At 47.7% G+C, this 22,261-nt stretch overlaps 1 protein-coding gene across 1 annotated transcript in view; it reads right to left on the bottom strand.

Moving 5' to 3' along the window:
* The window catches only part of MYO7A (myosin VIIA), a 118,652-nt gene that overhangs the window by 73,734 nt on the left and 22,657 nt on the right, over positions 1-22,261 (bottom strand). The window contains exons 5-14 of the mRNA XM_048840256.2: positions 20,100-20,221; positions 15,123-15,265; positions 14,903-15,016; positions 13,618-13,771; positions 11,565-11,641; positions 10,601-10,720; positions 8,966-9,108; positions 8,455-8,665; positions 7,598-7,733; positions 4,092-4,198 (exon numbers count right to left, since the gene is read on the bottom strand). Of these exons, the coding sequence (XP_048696213.2) occupies positions 4,092-4,198; positions 7,598-7,733; positions 8,455-8,665; positions 8,966-9,108; positions 10,601-10,720; positions 11,565-11,641; positions 13,618-13,771; positions 14,903-15,016; positions 15,123-15,265; positions 20,100-20,221 (1,327 nt within the window). The remainder of the gene's footprint in view (positions 1-4,091; positions 4,199-7,597; positions 7,734-8,454; positions 8,666-8,965; positions 9,109-10,600; positions 10,721-11,564; positions 11,642-13,617; positions 13,772-14,902; positions 15,017-15,122; positions 15,266-20,099; positions 20,222-22,261) is intronic.

Genomic DNA, 22,261 nt, shown 5'->3' with positions numbered 1-22,261 from the left:
TCTTCACCAGGAGCACTTTCACCGACTGAAGAGGGGCAGTGTGGGGGGCTGAGAGCCAGGGCTCTCAGCTCCATGCAGCTGCCTGCTGGGAGCCCAGCTGCCCCGCAGGCTCTCGCCTCTCCGTTCCCCGCCGGGAGCTGGGGACAGTCTCCCAGGCATCTCAGCTCCCTGAGCGAGGAGCCAGGGGCAGTCGGGCTCTAACAGCCCAGTTTCCTTGTCAAGAAAGCCAACAGCTGAGGTAAGTAACGTAGTGTCTACACTGACTCTGCATTGCCCTAACTACACCGATATAAGCCCTACACCTTTCGTGGGGGTGGAGCAGGAGCATAGCCATGAGGGGGCCTGGGTGGGCCATGGCCCACCCACTTAGCATCCAAGCCCACCCAAACTGCGCCCTGACCCTACTCCCTGGCAGGAGCTCCGAGCGGGTCAAGACCCCACTCCGGGACCAGCTCCCCGGCAGGAGCGCCGGACTGGGGGATGGGGCAAGCCCCCAAACTCCAACCACATTTCCTTGGCAGGAGCAGGGGTGGGGGGGGTGGATTGCAGGGGGAAAGGGTGGGGAGGGATCCCCACTTGTCCTGGCCCAGCATCCCACAAAACCATAATCCCCTGTCATTGCCGCCCACCTGAAAGCCGGAGCCCACCCAGTTTTCCTATCCTAGCTACGCCACTGAGGCGGAGTTATAATGTCAGTGTAGAAGCGCACTTACGTCAGCGGGACAAGGTTGTAGAGTGTACACTGACATACCTAGGTCGATGTCAGCTGCCTGACGTCGACCGAACTGTGTAATGTAGACCAGGCCTATGAGTCTAAGTGCTTTGGTGCAGACCCCAATCCTGGGAGATACTCCATGTCCTCAACTCCGACTAAATCCAATGCCTTGCAGGACTGAGCTGTATGAGAGACACTGTACAAAGAAAGGCCCCAATTCTGCAAACACACATGTGAATAACTTAACACAACTGGGCATAAAGCTACTCACGTGCATTAACACTTGGTGGATTAGGGCCTAAAATTGCACTGTGTTATAGCAATACTCAGTTTGCAGCATCCAAAGTTCCCTGTGCACTGAGACTAGACTGATCAAATGTCATGCCTCCAGGCAGCGTCATGGTTTCCATCTGCCAGCCACTTTTAGATACATTTGGCTAGGTACGTAAGTTATCTAGCTTGCTCCAAAGCATCAAAAATTGGTCACTGCTGGATACAGGATGCTAGATTTGATTGACCAGTGGCTTTATCTGTTATGGCAACTCCTATATGAGTCTCTTCTGGAAGGTACATCCAGAGATTGTCTCAACAACGCTCAGCACCAGAGGGAACAAGAAGGAAATCCCAGCCCAAATCAGCCATGCCTTTATCGTTTGTGCACAACTCTGCTGCATTGCAAAATTTTACGGTTACTGAAAGAAAACATCAAAAGCAGTTCAAACCATTAAAAAATTAATCTCTTTGCAGTTTTGTTGCATGATATTTTTAAGGTCAAAAGCTGGATTTGGGTATCGGAGGCTTCTTCCCAAACTATGTTATGTAGGGCCACTTTAGGTGGACTGCAATCAGGGGGAGCATGTGGGGTCATGTGCCACCCCAGATTTGCTGTTTGGCTTGTACTGAGCATGCTCACACAGACCGAGCATGTTCAGTAACACTTCTGAGGCCTGCTGCCCTCACAATGCTCCCCAACTATCAGCAGGCAGGGGTCGTCTCTGGCTGTAATGCAACAATTTCTCCTCCTCCAGTCCCATATCGGAGAGGTGTTTTCAAATCTCATAGAGTATGTCTACACCACAAATTAAGGTGCAACTGTAGCTCAGCTGGGCATACCTGTGCTAGCTTTGATCTCATTAGCATGGGTAACAATAGCAGAGAACCTTGGCCCAGACTCGCCCCCTGAGTACGTACCTAGGGTATCTGGTAGGCTTCTATTCGGGCAGCTAGCCTCCACTGAAGCCCATACCCCAGGTCTACATTATTTTTGCTCCCGCTGGCCATATTAAAGGTAGTGGAGGTCTGCCAACCTGTGTTACCATTACACCTTAATTTACAGTGCAGACATATCCTTACTCCAAAAAACCCAAGAGCAGTCATCATTAAAATACCAGGGAGCAGAGACTGACACCAGGGACAGATTCAGAGGACCACCACAGAAAGCTAAAACTATCCAAGAAGGGGTTATTTTCAAGAAAGTCACTCGATGCTCTAAAAGTTCTCTATTCTTACATTTGAGACAATGCCAAGCTTGCGTATGCAGCTCAACTCTGCTGAAATGGATCGCCAGTATTTTGTTTAGAATTTGCTGAAGAGTGTGGGCTAGAATTTAGGGGGGGATAGCTGGCTAAAGGTGTCACTGAAGAAGTCTGGACAGCCGTGCAAGCCCGAAAGGATCTGTTTTATTGATCCTTTGGATTACGAAAGTTTAAATTTATGCTGCCTCCCCACGCCCCAAACAAGCAAGAATCATCTCCAAGGTGAACTGCCAAGCTTTTCAGGATGATAAAAAAAGAACAAACAAAAATATGAAAAGAAAACACAGCGAAGTACTTAAGCATGTGTGTTGCTTTAAGTACACGAGTCGTCTCATCAAGGTCAGTAGGGCTACTCGTGTGCTGAAAGTTAGACATTCACTTCAGCACCTAACTGAATGGGGCCTATATTCTTGATGTTGCTCCCCTGAAGTCAATGGGAGCTTTGCTGTTGATTTCAGTGGGAGCACAACTATCATGCTAAGGGCAAATCTTTCAGAACTGCCTAGATGACTTAGGAGCCTCAGTCCCATTTTCAAAAGTGACCTAGGCACTTACAGTGAGCTCTTTAAAAGTGCCTAAACTTCTTAAGCACCTAATTCCCATAGAGATCAACTGGAGTTAGGCATCTAACCTGTTTAGGTGTCTAAAGATGGAGCTAGGCACCTAGCGGGATTTTCAGAAGGGCCTAGGCACCTAAAACCCATTGAAACCAATGCATGTTAGGCACCTAGGCGCCATTGAAAATCTCCAATAGGCGCCTATCTGCATCGTTTGGCACCTAAATCTGGTCCTTAGTTGCTTTTGAAAATGTTATCCCTAAATCTTCTGCTGTCCTGCAGTTTTGGATTGCAGGATTTGCCCACAGGGAATAGACGTGTAGACATCCAATGACAAGACGTCCAATGACATTTTACAGATCAAAAGCCAATAATAATCATGAAAAGCTGTTTTTCCTTTACTTTGGGGCACAGGGTTGTTGAGCTCCCAGAAGAGTCTCTGGGGATTGTAGATGCTCATCTTGCTCAAGAAAAAATGTCTCTCACATAGTATTGTTTGAGACATACTCTATGATCCCATAAGTAAAGCCCGTGTCGTAGTGACACGTACTCACAAGAGTTAAGGTTGTGTCTGCAACCTCCACATTAGGAAGTTCCAACTCTTCAGTGCTTCCCCTCACAACCTTAACAACCAACCCATTAGCACTGTGGTTTGTCTGGAGGGAATACATTATATTCTCTCCATGGGCACAGTTCTGGGGATGTAAGCTTTATAGTTCACCTTTAAGAAAAGCAGAAATGGTGACTTGTCTCTCCGCTTCCATTGTTTGGAGACCCTCACTTCTCGCCAGCCCCTCCCCCAGTCCTGCGCTTAGTGCTTTCTTGGCTTAATATCTAGCGATGGTGTCATTTCACTGTTGCTCTGGATGGTAACTGTTCTGGACCTGTCTGTGACCTAAGACTTTAATGTTCAGAGCAAAGATTTGGTTTTGTTTTTTGGATATCTGGTCTGCTATGCAGCATTAGCTATCTATAGATCTTTCATACTTGTAGAATGAAATAAAACAATAAAAATAATTAATATCTATCATGCCAATCACTGCATTATCTAGGTGATGAGAGCTAGATAACAATATTTTATGAACGGTCCTGCTGAGCTGTGACTACTAGAGTGATTGTGTCTAGGACCCCATGCTAATACTACGTTAATCCATTACAAAAACAGGTTTGGAGTATGCAAGACATAGTATCACTTCTGTAGGTTTCCTTGCAAATTTTCCCTCTCCACCCAGGAATCCCAACTACATGAGACCGGACAATTAAGTATCTTCCTAGGCGTGTTACCATAGCCACGTCTGCTTGGAAGATTTGCTTGATAAATTTGTTTTTCGAGGAATGGACCAGCTGAATGATGTCTCCATGAAGCGTGTCCCTGTTTTTCTCCAAAAACCCTACAGGAACAAAGGAAGAACATGTGCGTTAGGTGGCAGAGTGAAACATGAGCTAAAATATGTCCCGCAGCCAGCTGTTCAGTCACTTTGCAGCCTGATCGTATTGCAGACACTTACGGCTTGATCCAAAGCCTGTTGGAGTCACAGAATCATAGAAGAGTAGGGTTGGAAGGGACCTCAGGAGGTCATCTAGTCCAACCCCCTGCTCAAAGCAGGACCAATACCAACTAAATCATCCCAGCCAGGGCTTTGTCAAGCCGGGCCTTAAAAACCTCTAAGGATGAAGATTCCACCACCTCCCTAGGTAACCCATTCCAGTGCTTCCCCACACTCCTAGTGAAATAGTGTTTCCTAATATCCAACCTAGACCTCCCTCACTGCAACTTGAGACCATTGCTCCTTGTTCTGTCAATGAGTCAATGACAGTCTTTCTCTTGCCTTCAACAAGCTTTGGATTGGGCCCTTAAGGATCATGAAGTGCCAATGAAAAATTGACCCTCAGTTTCCCTTTGTTATTATTATTAATTATAATCACAGTTATGGTGGTGCTTAGGGACCAGCCACAGATGCGGTCCCATTGTGGTAGGCATACACAGAGGAGTAGACAGTGAATGACGTATTGGTGGCAAACTATGTTTGTGCCATAACTGTGTTTTCGGATGGGGTTAGATAGGAAGGGATCAGCTAAATGGAAAGACATTGGAAGGGAGAGAGGTGAGGGGGACAGATCAGCGGAGAAGAGGGAGAGGAGGAAGGGCAGACGTGGTGTGAGGCTGAGTTGAAGAGACGATGAGACTCCTTGTGCATGCATAACTTCGGGTACATCTACACTGCAAAAAAAGGTGTGTTCTTCACTCAAGACATTTAACTGGGGTTAAAATAGCAGCAAAGACATGGCAACCTGGCATTTAACTCAGGCTAGCAGCTCAAATTCAACCCCAGTCTCAGCTATAACCCACGTTCAGAGCAGAGTTGCTGTGTCTTCACTGCTATTTTAACCCATGTGGGTTAACAGGGGTTAGCTAACCTGGATTAAGAACACATCCTTTGTATGCACAGGGCATTTACTTCCACGTGCAAATGACTGAATTTCCATACACCTCAGCCACTTGCATTGGCATTAATGGGCAAATTGGGCTCAGGCGTGTAACCATGTCATTTGTATGAACAAACGACAGAGCACAAAAGCACTGCATCACACAGCACATTTTGAAAATCCAGCCTGTAGTGGGGCGGCTGCCCCACTCCATGAGAAAAAGAGCTAGAACAGGCCAGAGAAGCTGTGCAGACCAGCAGCCAATCAGCAAGGGCCTGTGGAGAGCCAATCAGGGTAAAGGGAGAGGCAGCTAATCAGGGCCGGGCTGGGTCCTATATAAAGGCTGCCTAGCAGAGGAGAGGGTAGTCTCTCCCTGGCTAGCAAGGGAGGACTGGTTCCTGAGGTGAGGGAGGTAGCACCTTAGTCAGAGCAGTGCTGGGCAGGCTCGGGGGAGCAGAGGCCCAGTTACCTGCCAGGCTGCGGGCCCTGCTAAAAAGGGTCGAGAAGGTGCAATGGGCCAAAGGGGAAGTGGCCCAGGGAACGTAGTCGGACAAGAGGGGAGAGAAGGAGGGCAGAGGGAGGCTTCTGCTAGAGGGTCCCTGGGTCGGGACCCAGAGTAGCGAGTTGGCCTGGGTCCCCCCCTTACACTGCACCTGGCCACAGGGGAGTGGGTCCAAGACAGACTGCAATCTGCTCCTGAAGTAAGGGGCTAGACTTTGGGGTTGTGGTTGGCCACTGAGGCAGGTGCAAGCCGAAAGACTTGCCGGAAGGGGGTGAGACTGGAACAGTGGACACAGCTGGAGGGCAGTGTCCCGAAGAGGACGCCACCGAGCGGGGAGCAACCCGGGTTTCAAGGCAGCAGAGCAGACAATGGGCGAGCCACCACGCGCCAAGGGTGCTCCGCAGCTGACAGGAGCTAATTCCCGGGGCAACCAGCGGGAGGCGCCAGCGGTGTTGAGTCCTGACCCCATCACACAGCCCAAAGTGGCAGTGAAGAAACACACTTACAGCTGTATATGCTAGTGCTGCTCAGTCCGTACACCCACTGTACAAATGGGCTTACTCTGAAACGTTTTAGCAAAAACATTGGAGCTCCTGGCCATCAAACCCAACCTCAGGTATGGTCAGAAGGAAGAAGTGACTTTTAAGGATTTTAGTTCTTTAAAAAAATACTTTAAATTTTTGTTTTTTTGGAAAGCAACTGAAGCCTCCTGTGACTCCCATCAGCCCCCTGCGCTTTCTTTTCCCCATGCCTGGTAAGGGAAAAGCTGCTGAACCAGAAGGTGGCTGGGCTCTGTTTGTGAGTGGGAGCCGAATGACGGCGGGAAGCTGGAGAGAAGCCCCAGGAGCTGTGCACAGAGGCGTGGGTAGAACAGGTTGTGAGGGCCACACATCAGAGCTGGGTGCAGGTCTGAGTGGGACTTATGGGAAAGCAGCAACAGCTGGACAGAGAGTCAGCACAGTGGGGCCCCCCAGTGAGAGACATTAACTGAGCCTGGCCTGGAAACCTGTGAGCTCCTGTTTGCTGGAATAGAGACTGGGCAGGAGAGGGGACCCCAGGCACTATGCCTGCAGAGCCCTGACCTGCAAGTGGATTGCCCCAGGGACCCACACATTTACTGCTCTTTCTGACCTTGAACTGTGATTGTTTTAGCCTCTGTACCTAAGGAATCTACAGTCTTCCCCTTTCCTGCCAGCCCTATCAATATACCCTTTCCCTTAGCCACGTCGGAGTGGTTACTGGGACCCACCAGGGCTGGCACCTACATGGCCCTAGCTGCTGAAGCACTTACAGTGATTGCCTCTGAGTTGTGGTACACCAGGCATGCTGCTGGCACCCGGCGGGTTTGGTGTAAGGGGTAGTCACACTACGTACACTCCAATTTATTTTTATTTATTTGTATTGCAGTAGGGCCTACAAGTGGGATCAGGTCACCCTTGTGCTAGGCAGTAGACAGACACCTACAGACCCGGCCCTGCAAAAAAGCATGGAAGGAGAGGAGGGAAGAAAAATGATCATTCTCACTGCAGCGTTTAGATGTTTAACTTTTGGCAATAAGGGGTAGAAATGCTAGCCAAAGTTCTTTTCTTCTAATCCCAGAAGGTGGCCAAAATCGGTCTTTGCCTGGCATTTTAAACACAGACCCACACACAAAGAAAGGAAATAACGGGAAACAAACCGGGCAGGAATGACAGCACAAATCATTAATATTTCCAGGATACTCCCCTCTCAGTGCCTCTGGCTCCCTTGTCATAACAAACGGCATCCACAGAGCTGAGGGGTCTACAATGGAAACCCGCCCTGTCCCTCTCCCCCACCCTAACCAAGCAGCTCCCTAAAGCCAGCCCACAACAACAGATACCTTTGGTTTCATAGTAGACAACACCAGCAAAGTGGTTAATGCCAAACTGGGTTTCATGGTTATTCTTCGGCGGGATGTAGTTGGTGTTTAGCTTGTGCTGGGAATTCAGCTTGTGCAGCATTGTGGCATCTGTACCCTGCATAAGTAAGAAAAAGGCCAATTCTTGTCCCATTAAAATAGTTCTCAAATAATCATTGTGTTTCTTTTTCATTAGGGCAGTGGGATAAGAGTTTGTTTCAACGAGAGAAACACGGGGAGAAAACGTGAGGAGAGTAATTTAAAATAAAAACAATCTGACCACAACATTCCCTAACAAGGCTGTTGTACGTACACCCTCACCACCATAAATATGAGTTTGTTTGCAACAGTAACAAAGGGTGAAAGAAAACTTCAGATGCCAGTAAAGGCAACAAATATGGAACCTAAACTCCTCTGTGCCTGATCCGCAGATAATAAAAGTCTTTTACAGCCCCACCTAGGTAGGGTCAGCTCTTTCTCTGAAGCTGTGCTTTTAGCTCTGGTTCGGTCTCTGGTGTGTCAACCAAGAAGGCAGCTGTCACAAATGCACTTGGTAGATATATGATATAGTGCTATATACAGGATGGCTTCCCCACTTTTTATTAAAGTTGCAGTCATGCAATCAGGGAAGAGAAACAATACCATGTGACTCAAGTGACCAATCGCACAGTGGTAATACTGAACACACAGATGACACCATATCAGCCCATTGGCTAAAATTGGTTCGCATGAAACTTGTGTCGTAATTTTGAAACCGTAAAACTCAAAGTCAGTTTAACAACACACAGAGAGGTGAAACTGATGGAGTGGCTAGGATGAATGGTTGGCCCCAAACATACCTTGGGGAACTTACTCTCCTCGTCAATGAGTGATATGATATTCATGGGTTTGATGGCGATCATGTCCAAGGCATCCTGGTTGTCGGTGAACTCTATGTGCTGCCAGTTAATGTTCTCCAGGTTGTACTCCTCCTGCTCCAGCTTGAAGACATGGCGCACGAAGAACTGCTGGAGGTTCTCATTTGCAAAGTTGATGCAGAGCTGCTCGAAACTGGGGAGATGAGGTTGACAAAACCAGATTAGATTCAGTGTATCCCCCTGATTTCCACGTAGCTGTTCATCCCTTCACTTCATATGCTCTACGGGATACTCACAAGCACTTTAGGCCACTCAGTGAGGTTGACACACTTCAAAAGGAAGAGCACCAGCTGCTGAGACCCTAGCACCATACACGTCACCTTTGGAGGTCTCCTATCCAGCCTACCCCTGCTTAGCCTGTGAGATCTGGTGAGAGTACACACTAAGGTAGGTCCTAGGTGCAGGCTCTGCAATGGTGTCTCAGGATTTGTACCTGTTCACAGTGAAGTTCTCAAAGCCGAAGATATCGAGAAGACCAATGGACCTCCTGACACTCTGTAGTTCGTGGGAGGGAGGCCTGTAAATGGCAGCATTGATCTTCTCCACAATCCACACGAAAAGCCGCCCGTAGATTCCCTGAATCATCAAAGAGATGGAGCTCGGTGACACATGGCTGTTGTTCACCCTGCTGGCCTGCAACCTGTGGTGACATCCCCTCTCCAGTACAAGCCCCACAAACTAGACTTTCCCCCAAAGGACACATTCCACAGCAAGGTGATTGCTTCAGAGTGGCAGTCATTAACACAGAACAGGTGGCTTAAAGCTTCAGTTGCCCAGCTTGCAGCCCAGGAACATGCAGCTTGCAAGTTTATATTAAAGACAGCCCAGCGCAAAATCCCAGATCTGAATACACCCAGACTTCGGTGGCCTTGGCTCTAGGGGCAAACTATGTGCTACAGGTCCATCTCTAGTTTGCATTGCAGGATGCAATTTCTATTTAAGATCAGGTGTTGAAATATCCATTTATCACAGGCTGCCCACACCTCTAAACAATCCTCCTGGACTTCTATCTACCGCATGCAGATCAGTAGAGATGCTACATTGCTATGTAAATAAAGGAAGTCCTGCCTCAGTAAGACCCTGCTTCCTTAAATGGTACAGCAGCAGCCAGCCAGAGTTAACGGGCGCTGCCTCAGCATTCCTGGGACTGCAGGCATCACCTTGTGTCACATAATCCAAGGTAGTACTACACAGAGATGGGCCTGATCTAAAACCTCAGATTCAAATCCCCACAAACCTGGAGGAAGTGGAGACAGATCTGAACTTTGCAGGGTGGGGGCATCCTCACTGCACGCCAGTCAGGCAGTCCAAGGACCTGACCTGCTGTACCTGAGCCCGGAGCTAGGGGGTAGGGTAGGTCCGCACTTGCCATCGAGGATCAGGGCACTGTTTGTGTGGTACACCCTATGTTGTGAAGCAAACGCCATGCCTCCTTCACACCATAACACAAGCCTTCATTGCCCTGAATCCCCACGGCGCTGTGTCCTTTCCGATGCTACACAGACCTACTCACAGCATACTATTTCTATGCTGTCTGTCTTTCTTTACCTCACTGTTGCAGATAAGCCCGAAGCATAACGTGCAGCTCTGGGGGCGACTGGAGACTCTCTGTTTTACACCAGCTAAGGATCTGACCGTGGGTTTGGGTCTGTTGCACTTCCTTGAAGTTCAGAAGAGCTCAGACTCACGGTGCTGGTTCAACCAATTACAGAGACAGACCCCAAGAGCTAAATTTGGATGCTGTCGGAGTCCAGATGGGCTCAGGTCTGGATTTGAAACCTCATGAAGCCAGGGGTTCTGGCATAGGCCCACCTCAGCTCATGACACAGCTCTCTATGTGCTCCCCATAATTGGCACTAACACAGAGTCATAGATGGCCGGGCCAGACTGGACCACTAGGTCTAATCTGACCCTCCTGCATAACATAGGCCAGAGAAGTCCACCTAGCAACTGATGCCCCGCTTGAGATCAATGACTTCCTAGTGATGGAGAATCTAAATCCGTTCGAAAACGGGCGGGTGCACGTTTTAAAAAGAAAACGCCAGAATGAGCGCACACGGGGTGTTACCTTGACAAAAGCGTCCCTCACATCCAGCGCCTGCTCCATGCTGAGCGGGGTGGAGACGGTCTCTCCTCTCGTGATTATTGTGCGGCTAGTAAGGCAGTTCATCACATCCTGAGGGTCCACCTGAGCATGGTACAACAACACGTACAGCTGATTGATTCAGAACACAAACAGCTCTTTGGAAAGATGTGGTCTACTGGCCTGGTCGCAGGGCTGGGAGCGAAGAACTCCTGAGCTCCAATCTCAGCTCAGACACTGACTCCCTCCACAGTCAGTCCCTTGGGTGACTCACTCAACCTTTCTGCCTTGGTTTACCCAGCCGCAGCCGGGAGCTAATATTTACGCCACAGAGGTTTTTGCAGGGATGGATTAGTTCCTGTTTGTAAAGCCCTTTTAACCTGTGAAGTGCTACTGCACATCAGTGCAAAGTGTAACTGGAATGTGATGAGAGCACCTAGAACAACAAAACCACTTTTCCTGGGGTTTATAGGCCTGATCCTGCAAATACTTATACACCTGAGTAACTTTACAGTACCCTGTAATCTCAATCTTGCCAGGAGCATGCCCAACCCTGGATGTAAATGAGAGCGACCTCAGGGCTGCTCTAACCTATACATCGCTCTCTAGGGGCCAGGAGCCCAATGGTCGGAGCTACAAAAGGTGTGGGCCGTTCCAGCAAGTATATGTCACCAGGGGAACCTCCTTATGCCTGGGGTTTTCCCCAGGGAGAGTTTCAATCAGTGTGCACCCACTTTAGGCTGTCAGACTAGGGTAAAGCAGCTGGATCACAAACGGCAATTGGGCTCTCTACATTCTTCATGAGCAGAGACTGCTTCTACCTCTGTTAGCAAAGCACCCTACACAATGGGTCCTGATTAGATCAGGGTCTCTGGGCACTATCATAATATAAGGAATAAGCAATCCCAGGAAGAAACAAACAAGATAATATGACAGAAGAGCAACTGACCTCCAGTAACGAAGCTGCAGTGATTAACGACGCAGAGCGAACAACCTCGCAAGCATCCAGGTTATCGTACATCCGTGCTGCATGGGGAAAGTCACAGAGAAGACATGGGCAGAAGCTGACTGTGTGGTCAGTCCCTTTTCATCTAGGTTACGGAGCGCTCCCTGCCAGGGTGCTGCATCTGACCACTTCTGACTGCCACTCACCGTACACCCACACTCAGTCTCAAAGAATGGATTAGATCAGAAGCTTGTAATCTATGGCTCAGCTGGGGACAGTGAGGAGCTGCACTATCCCTGGGGGTGAGGAGGCCAAACTCCTCTCGTAGCTCCCGATGCAGGTCCTTGCTGCTACACCCCTTCACCCTTCCTGGGGTGAGGCTCATTCCTGAGCGTCAATGGTCCCGTTCCATGGCACCATGCAGAGGGAGGCAAGGCCGTGATCCTGCCTCCTCCCCACTGCTCAGAAGAGTAGGGAGGGGTTTCAGAAGTGCCTGACCTTTAAGAAAGTGGCACAGGGTAGGGGAAAGGCACCACCCCCATCACACACACATGCTAGCCGGGCACAACAGGGCCTTTAAAAAGGAGAGGAAAGATGGTCTGATAGCAGCACATTAGCCTTGGGCTTAGTTAAAATCCCTGCTCTGACACAGGCTTCCTATTGGCCCTTGGGCAAGTCACTTAGGCCCCGATTTTAAAGGCATTTAGGTGTGGTGGCGGCGCTCAGTCTCTCAATGTCTAACTGATTTAGGAGCCTCAATCTCATTGTAAAAGTGATTTGGGCACTTAGGTGAGTAAATCCCATTGACTGTCAGCGGGGTTGTTTCTCCTAAGTTCCTAAGTCACTTCCGAAAATAAGACTGTAAGTCACTTCTGAAAATAAGACTGAGGTGCTTTTGGAAAGTGTTACCCTTAGGCTCTCTGTACCTCAGATCTCCAGGTGGCAAATGGGATAACAGCACAGCCCTGCTTCACAGGGGGTTGTGAGGATCAATACATCAGGCCGGGGTGTCAAACGTATGACCCGTGGGCTGGATCCAGCCAGACGAACAGATTCATCCGGCCCGCCGACTCTCCATGGATCTGTGGGCTTGTCTACGCAACCCCAGAGTCCTCACAACAGGGGTGTGATTGCAGCATGCTTCACTCTAACTGCCCCGTGTAGACCCTGCTAGTGTGCATTGATATAATCCTGTTTCAAACAGGACACTAAGGAACATTTAGTGCGCACCAGCAGGTTCCACCTGGGGAAGTTAGAGCACAACACACTGGTGCAATCTACAAATTACATGCCCATAGTCCTGACTCTGGCGTGGCAATCCAGCAGGACCTCATGTACAGGTGTAGAACCACATGGTTGCATTTAAGAGGTGCTGGAGGGGCATACAATAAATGAAAGTAATTGCCAACATGGTTTATATTAATCTATTTCTATTTGAATCACTTCTGCTGAATGTGGCCCATGCCAAATGGTAGGGTATCGGATCAGGCCAGCCATATGGAATGAGTTTGATACCGCTGATTAGAGATTGTAAGGTGGTGAGATACCATTGTATTAAGGACCACAGACGTTTGTGGGGTAGGTAGATGGATAGATTCTGCTCCAGGCTGATTTTCAGAGGTGCTGAACACTTGCTGCTACCACTGACATCAAGCACAATTTTGGGGGCTCAGTATGTATGAAATTCAAGGTACAAATTCAATTCCAGCTGCAAGCTCTTTGGGCAGAGACTCTGTCTTTAGGCAGTGTGGCTAGTGGGCAGGGCACTAGACTGGGAGTGAGGAGATCTGGGTTCTCTTCCTGGCTCTGACACTGACCTGCTAGGTGACCTTGGGCAAGTCACTTCCCCGCCCTGTGCCTCAGTTTCCCTATCTGTAAAACAGGGATAATGCTACTGACCTCCTTTGTAATGCACTTTGAGAGCAACAGATGAAAAGTACTAGACAAGAGCTAGGTATTTTGATTATCTCACCGGCTTTGGCACCTGGACGATGTATCAGCATCCGAGATAGTTTGGCATTTAAAATAAGTAAATATGCAACTATTTTCCACTTACCTTCATACCGCAAATTCCCCATATGCAATATGGCTGCCAGAAGCTTTGAGATCTCCCAGTTCTCCGTGTCAGTGAACATCAGGACTTTCATTGCAGAGCGAATGTTTGCATACTCCTTACTATCGTCTCTGCCATCACAGGTAGTGCAGTTACCCTGGGAAGGAAGGGCAGTGACACAGTGTATGCAGTGCATGCAGGAAGCAGCGTATGTGCAATAAGAGCACAGATACAGAAATCTGTAGCCATATTGTATATTGGGCCCTCGCATTCTCCCCACTAAAGTCAATTGAAAAAAATCTCATATTATGAGATAAATCCTCAGTTCTCACTCAGCTAAGTTTCTGCTGAAGTCCATGGACCTTTTCTAAGCAATGAATGAGTGAAAACTGACTATGGACCTCTGGATTTGGCCCTACTGTAAGTATTCTACAAAAGTACGGTCCAAACAGACCTGCAACCTACAATGACAACACTGCCATCCATCTGTCCCAGTGTCTGGCTGAGATCAGCATATGGATGAGAAAGGGCTGACCGACATTAAACCCTAGCAAGATAGCGACAGAAGAAAACACGTCACAGGTCCCCTTTGATCTGGGACACATGGCCAAAGATGGTCAAGACAGACTGCAGTACAGGAGTCCTCCCCTTCTGGACTCCTCACTGATACTGGGTTGCAAGGATCATCTTCCACCATCTCCAACTGTCCTACCCATGCTGATGATAACTTGATTACACATGCCTTTGCCACCTCCCACTTGGGTTATGGCGGTGAGATCTACTTGGGCTTGAAAGCACCAGCCCTGGGAAATAGCCAGCTAGTGCAGACTGCAGCAGCATACCTCCTCAGAACACAGATCACGGCACGCTCATCAGCCCTGGTCTCCACTCGTTCCACTGCCTTCTGCTAGAACATCACGTCACATTTAAGGTCTCGGCCCTCGTTTCCAAATACACTTTAAATGGTCTGGGCCGAGCATACCTAAAAGCAGCACCTCAACTGTCCCACTCCTCAGGAACAATGGAAGTAGAGAAGCCCCTACATGCAGGAGACAGGACTTCTTCAGCTGCTAATCTAAGGCTGTGGGGCTCACTCTGCTACCATAGACCTCTAGGCTGGGTCTCAAGTTTGCAACAAACCTCAAAGTTACCATGTGGGTCCGACACAGTTTCAGATTAGGGAACATTTCTCGCAGCTCTGGTTGTAACTCCCTTATATACAAAGGTAAGCAGGACACGTCACAAGGCCTAAGCTGTTCTCCCCAAGATCTTGCTCTGCTGTTCTTACCATAGCGAGGTAGTTATAATCAGTGGCTTTCCCAAGGCCCAGCTTCTTTTTCTGTTCTGGTGTCATTCCTTTCAGCATACAGTAAAATACATGGTAATTCCGCTCATCCTGGGCCTGGAGCAGAAGAGGAGGGAATCAGTTCCGCTAGGAGGATGAGCCTGCCGATAGCCAAACAAAGGAAAGACCAATACACACCCCTGCCTTTTCTCAGCAGCCTCACCTGTCTGCAGACTCGAGATTTCTCCAGCAGGTACTGCTCAATCTTTGCCCCTTCGATGGCTCCCCGCTTGTTGAAATGGATGTCGATGTATTTACCAAATCGACTGGAGTTGTCATTACGAATCGTCTTCGCATTTCCAAAAGCTGTGAATAAGCAACACAATATGGCAGAGGTGAGATCTGTACCCAGACTCAGGAAGGAATCTGTCTTGTCTAGGGCAACAGAAACAAGACACAAAATGGAGCAAGGATGGCTCAGGAGATTGGTACCAGGTTGCAGAGCCTTTCACCTGTAGGTCATAAGTCCCAATCCAACCCAGAGCAGAAAAAATGAGGATGTTTATGGGGAGCATAGGAGACAGTGTGAAGAAAGAGACATTTGTCAGCTCAAGGAGAAGGGGGTGATCTGAGCTAAGTGATGGGTGAGAGATGATTTTGGCAGTAGCATTTTGGATAGACTTTAGTGGGGTGACGTCAAAAGGGGGAGACTGCAGGTGGTGAGGTGGAGGACGATAAGTACACGAGAATGCGATTTGGCCTGTGGGACAGAAAGGAATGGTGGGTCATCAAGGGAAATATGCAGGTGCTACACCAACCACCAGAGGAAGCCCATGTTCAGCAAACAATACAAATCAGCACGATAGAGATTAATTAATTCAGATATTAATTTAAGGAATATAGGCCTCAAACCAAGTGCATCCTCCAGATCACAGCAAGATCTATATACATAGAAACCCGAATGGAAAATCACACTGACCTTAATGTCTGTTTTATTTCTACAACCATGAAAGAAAGGCTTTTTCTGAAATTTTGGCTACAGCTATCCCCATAAAAAGAGCACCTATTAAAATAATTTGTCATATGTCACATTAGAGCGGGAGGTTAGTGCAGAGCTCTAACAAGGGTAACTCCACAGGAGTTCCATCAAGTTCAGTCCTGTGCTGACCAGTACAATAATGCTCTTTTTCTAACAGCTTCAAGCCTCTCCTGTAACTGTAACTTCAGAAAGATAGGTTTCAGAGGAGCAGCCGTGTTAGTCTGTATCCGCAAAAAGAAAAGGAGGACTTGTGGCACCTTAGAGACTAACCAATTTATTTGAGCATAAGCTTTCGTGGGCTACAGTTTACTTCATTGGATGCATTCAGTGGAAAATACAGTGGGGAGATTTATATACACAAAGAACATGAAACAATGGGTGTTACCATACACACTGTAACAAGAGTGATCAGGTAAGGTGAGCTATTATCAACAGGAGAGCGGGGAGAAAAAAACCTTTTGTAGTGATAATCAAGGTGGGCCATTTCCAGCAGTTGACAAGAACATCTGAGGAACAGTGTGGGGGGAAAATAAACATGGGGAAATAGTTTTACCCTCTGATCCCACTGAGGGCTACCAAAAGAAACTACACCATTTGCTCAAGAAACTCCCTGAAAAAGCACAAGAACAAATCCACACAGACACACCCCTGGAACCCCGACCAGGAGTATGCTATCTGCTACCCAAGATCCATAAACCTGGAAATCCTGGATGCCCCATCATCTCAGGCATTGGCACCCTGACAGCAGGATTGTCTGGTTATGTAGACTCCCTCCTCAGGCCCTACGCTACCAGCACTCCCAGCTATCTTCAAGACACCACTGACTTCCTGAGGAAACTACAATCCATCGGTGATCTTCCTGAAAACACCATCCTGGCCACTATGGATGTAGAAGCCCTCTACACCAACATTCCACACAAAGATGGACTACAAGCCGTCAGGAACAGTATCCCCGATAATGTCACGGCTAACCTGGTGGCTGAACTTTGTGACTTTGTCCTCACCCATAACTATTTCACATTTGGGGACAATGTATACCTTCAAATCAGCGCACTGCCATGGGTACCCACATGGCCCCACAGTATGCCAACATTTTTATGGCTGACTTAGAACAACGCTTCCTCAGCTCTCGTCCCCTAATGCCCCTACTCTACTTGCGCTACATTGATAACATCTTCGTCATCTGGACCCATGTAAAAGAAGCCCTTGAGGAATTCCACCATGATTTCAACAATTTCCATCCCACCATCAACCTCAGCCTGGACCAGTCCACACAAAAGATCCACGTCCTGGACACTACGGTGCTAATAAGCTATGGTCACATAAATACCACCCTATACCAGAAACCTACTGACCGCTATGCTGACCTACATGCCTCCAGTTTTCATCCAGACCACACCACACGATCCATTGTCTACAGCCAAGCTCTACAATACAACCGCATTTGCTCCAACCCCTCAGACAGAGACAAACGCCTACAAGATCTCTATCAAGCATTCTTACAATGACAATACCCACCTGCTGAAGTGAAGAAACAGATTGACAGAGCCAGAAGTGTACCCAGAAGTTACCTACTACAGGACAGGCCCAACAAAGAAAATAACAGAACGCCACTAGCCATCACCTTCAGCCCCCAACTAAAACCTCTCCAACGCATCATCAAGGATCTACAACCTATCCTGAAGGATGACCCATCACTCTCACAGATCTTGGGAGACAGGCCAGTCCTTGCTTACAGGCAGCCCCCCAACCTGAAGCAAATACTCACCAGCAACCACACACCACACAACAGAACCACTAACCCAGGAACCTATCCTTGCAACAAAGCCCGTTGCCAACTGTGTCCACATATCTATTCAGGGGACACCATCCTAGGGCCTAATCACATCAGCCACACTATCAGAGGCTCGTTCACCTGCGCATCTACCAATGTGACATATGCCATCATGTGCCAGCAATGCCCCTCTGCCATGTACATTGGCCAAACGGGACAGTCTCTACGTAAAAGAATAAATGGACACAAATCAGACGTCAAGAATTATAACATTGAAAAACCACTCGGAGAACACTTCAATCTCTTTGGTCACTCAATTACAGACCTAAAAGTGGCAATTCTTCAACAAAAAACAGACTCCAACGAGAGACTGCTGAATTGGAATTAATTTGCAAACTGGATACAATTAATTATGCTCAAATAAATTTGTTAGTCTCTAAGGTGCCACAAATACTCCTTTTCTTTTTTCAGAAAGATAATTAGTTTAACCCACAAATTAAAGGCCCAAAGCTGAATCTCCTAGACAGACAAAACTCCCCTCTAAGTCTTATTACTTCATTCGATCAAGTCTATTCCGACTGAAATAAGCTGTTGATCTTGTTATGTGCCTGTCGTCCAGGGTGCCTATCACAGCTGGCATGGCACATGGCAGCGTTTTAGAACCTCAGTAACACTGGGCCAGATTCTGGCACCCTTGCTCTGGTTTAGTAACACAAACTCCTATTGACTCCTTTTGAAGTAAAGCACTATTGAGTAAGGACGTCGGACTCTTGCCCAATGTTTTCAATGATGTTGGGCCAGACCCTGCCACCCTTACTCTTGCAGAGTATCAGAGTGGTAGCCATGTTAGTCTGCATCAGCAAGAACAACAAGGAGTCCTTGTGGCACGTTAGAGACTAACAAATTTATTTGGTCATAAGCTTTTGTGGGCTAAAACCCACTTCATCAGATGCTTGGAGTGGAAAATACAGTAGAGAGGTATAAATACTCAGCATATGAAAAGATGGGAGTTGCTTTACCAAGTGGGTAAGATTATGCCCGAACAAAAGCCCAAATTTATTAGTCTCTAAGGTGCCACAAGGACTCCTCGTTGTTCTTGCAGAGTAGTTACCTTACGACGTGTGCACTCCCATTGATTTCAACAGGACTAGTTGCTGAGTAAGGTATCACTCGACTTGAATCAGGGTGGCAGAACCGGGCCCCCAACTCTAAGTTGCAACCATCTTTTGGGGCAAGACTGTGAATCCGTATTCACGGCAATGAGCAGTTAACTCACAAAACTAGTGCCGCTGAAGTCAATCGGACTATTCATGGGAGTCCCTGCTCACCTATGTAAATACAGGGCTGACAATCTGGCCTTCCTTATGTCTTGAATCTTCCTTGAACTCTTTTGTTTATTCCTCCTGACTCATTCAGAATTCTGGCTCTCCACATTCATTCCACAGCAGCTTTCTAGAACCAGAAAGCTGTGTTATTGTACAAGCAGCTTAAAGCGTTCAAACCTGATCAAAGCACAAGGTGGAATGGCTATTATTACTTTTTCTACTACAAAGCGTTTGGTTCTGAGGCGTTGATCAAGTTAAACAAAGGCTCATGTTAACCAGTGAGCGAAACCAATGGAAGGTGCTGTACGGAATCACAACTGAGCAAAACCTTCGCAGCTGTTAGTTGAGCAGCGTGTCTACATCAGGATGGTGACAGATTTTAAGAAGCGCACAGGGCCCATTTCTGCCCCAGAAGAAGCACACAGATTTTCAGAACAGCTCTGTATACTGTACGTTGAGTAGAGATGACTGGAAAATTTTTGTCGAAACAGTTTTCTGTTGGAAAATGCAGCTTCAATTAAACCCCCCTTTTTTCCCCCCAATATTGTATGAATTTTGACTATATTTCATCTAGGAAAAAAAATTGGAAAAAAACATTTTGAAAACATCGACTCTTTTGATTTTCTGTTTCAAAACTGCTTTTTGTTTAGCAGTTTCTTAATTTTATATATAAACATCTTTTTAAAAGAAAAAAGGGTTGAAATCAAAACGAAAAGCTGTGAATGTATCAAAACAAAATGTTTTGATTGACCTGAAATGAAATTTTCATGGAATTTCAGTTAGTAAAAAATTTCAAAACATTTTGGCATTTTGTTCCAGTTAGGGAGGAGAAAAATGCTGAAATCTCTATTTTTTTTTTTCCCACACGATGGAAAATCTATTTTCTGACCAGCTCTAGGGTTGAGCCCTTTTGAAAGTCTGATCCCAGGGGCAGGTGTTGAGCTCTTGCAATTCTGGTTCCTGCTGTAAAGCAATTATTGGGAATGCAGTTTAATCTTAGCCCTCTCCATATTATTAATAGCAGAAGTGTTTCCCTCCACCCACCGTCTTTTCAAGGCTCACCTTCTAAAATGGGGTTTGCCTCCAGCACCTGCTGCTCAATCCAAGAATGCTGCCCGCTGATAGCAGCCAGGAACTGCAGGATCAGTTTAGTGCTCTCCGTCTTCCCTGCACCAGACTCGCCACTGTACAAGTTGAAAGGAATGCATGTGAGTAAATGCCCTGTCTCACCACTGCCAGGGCCCTGGACTCTGCATTCAAATGAACGACCTGGAAATCTCAAGGCATGTGTTTCTAGTACAGGTGGATTCTACATTTGGATTTCAAACCCCCTAAACTTCACATGTATTCACAGATTCCTAAATTCAAAGACCAAAGGGGACCACGATGACCTCCTGGCTAATACAGACCATGGAACGTCCTCAAAGTGATTCATGTTTGGATCTGGGGATTGTGTGTGGCCTATCAGAGGGATAGGAATCAACCTCAGGCTTAGGATCCAGCTTTGATTTTGGATCAGGAGTACCACCCAAAGTTCTCTGGGGCCTGGATCTTAAATTTGGGGTCAGGCCTGTGTCCAGTTTGAACACCGCTGATAAGTAAGGCTACGATTCTGTCATGGGTATTTTTAGTAAAAGTCAGGGACAGGTCGTGGGCAATAAACAAAAATTCACAGAAGCTTGTGACCTGTTCCTGAGCAGGGGCAAAGAGAGTGCTGATGAGGCTTGCAGCTGCTCCAGCCCTGCTGCTGCTGCTGTGGCAGGGGCTGACCCAACCCCAGCCACTGCTTTGGCGGCCCCAGGGCTGGGCTGGCTGCCAGTCAGCTGTTAAGGGGCCACCGGAGCAGGGGCCACCAGCTCCGCGGCCCCTGGCCTGATAGCTGCTCCAGCCCTGCACCAGAAGACTCCCCGGAAAGTCAGGGAACCCGTGACCTCCGTGACAGAATTACAGCCTTATCGATAAGCGAATTCAGTCCAGCATTATAGCCTTCTGAAGAGTGTAAACATCGAGAAGACAGAGGAATTAGTTTGGATCAGAGATACTTGTTTGTGTTCAGAGGACAGCTGGCTGGCCAAGTGAAGCAAGTTCTCTGTCTTGTTTCAAGTTGCCGAACTGCATTAAAAGACAGCTACGAATACACACGGTACGTCTAAAACATTACAATTCCACGGAAGCCATTTTTATAGATGCCATGGGGCTCTGATGCTATTGCAGACGATTCATTTGAGCGTAAATAGGAGGGGAGAAGGAGGGGAGATCGCCTGTCTGACCATCTCTCTATTGAGATCGGGTCCAGACTACAAAAGAGTTTCAGAGCACCTGACTGAGGCTTGATTCTGCCACTGTAATTCATACTGGGCAGTGTCTTACAGTGCAGGTAGTCCCATGGATTTCAGCCAACCTACTCGGGAGCAAGGTACTGCTCCAAAGCTTGGCAGAATCAGGTGCTTAGACAGCTTAACTATGGAGTAAGTTATGGCTGGAGGCAGGAATTTCTGGGTGTAATTCTATGGTCTGTGTTATGCAGGAGGTCAGACTGGGTGAAGATAATGGGCCCTTCTAGTCTTCAAAGCTATAGATCTGTGCATCTATAGTCACCCCAGGAATAATGGGATGAAATTAAAGAGAAAGTTTAAGATGGATATCAGAGAAAACATCCTGAGATTCACCTCGATTAGGCTGTGGAATAATTATCAAAGGAAGTGGTAGAAGGCCTATCACTTGGAATGTTAAAAACTAGGCTTGACCAACCCTGCATGGGGAGAGATATGGACTGGATGTTCTAATAAGTCTTTTCCATCCTTAACTTCTGTGACTGAACACAATTGCTGAACCAATCAGCTTCAGCAAAAAGGCCAAGCCACAGGAACGTCTTGTGTAATTCCCACCTCAGCAAGACAGGCGCCTGCTAGCTGTGATGGCGCTAAGATGCTAAAAATGGAACTACAGCCAGGGTGGAATGGCAGTGGGTTGGGCTAGCCACCCAAGGAAGTACCTAGGGTCCTGGGCAGGAATGTGGCTAGCCCATCCTGCTGCTCGCGCTGTTAGTGGCAGGGCCGCCCAGAGGGTGGGGGGAGGGGGCAAGTTGGGCCGTTTGCCCCAGGCTCCGGGCCCCACAGGGGCCCCCACGAGAATATAGTATTCTATAGTATTGCAACTTTTTTGTGTGGAAGGGCCAGTGGCGTAGCCAAGGGGAGCGAACATGGGGAGTGATCACAAAAAAG

This window comes from Caretta caretta, chromosome 1, assembly GCF_965140235.1.
Source record: "Caretta caretta isolate rCarCar2 chromosome 1, rCarCar1.hap1, whole genome shotgun sequence".
NCBI classification, from domain to species: Eukaryota; Metazoa; Chordata; order Testudines; family Cheloniidae; genus Caretta; species Caretta caretta.
The sequence above is the reverse complement of the archived record's forward strand: the minus strand, read 5'-3'. Positions and strand labels throughout refer to the sequence as shown.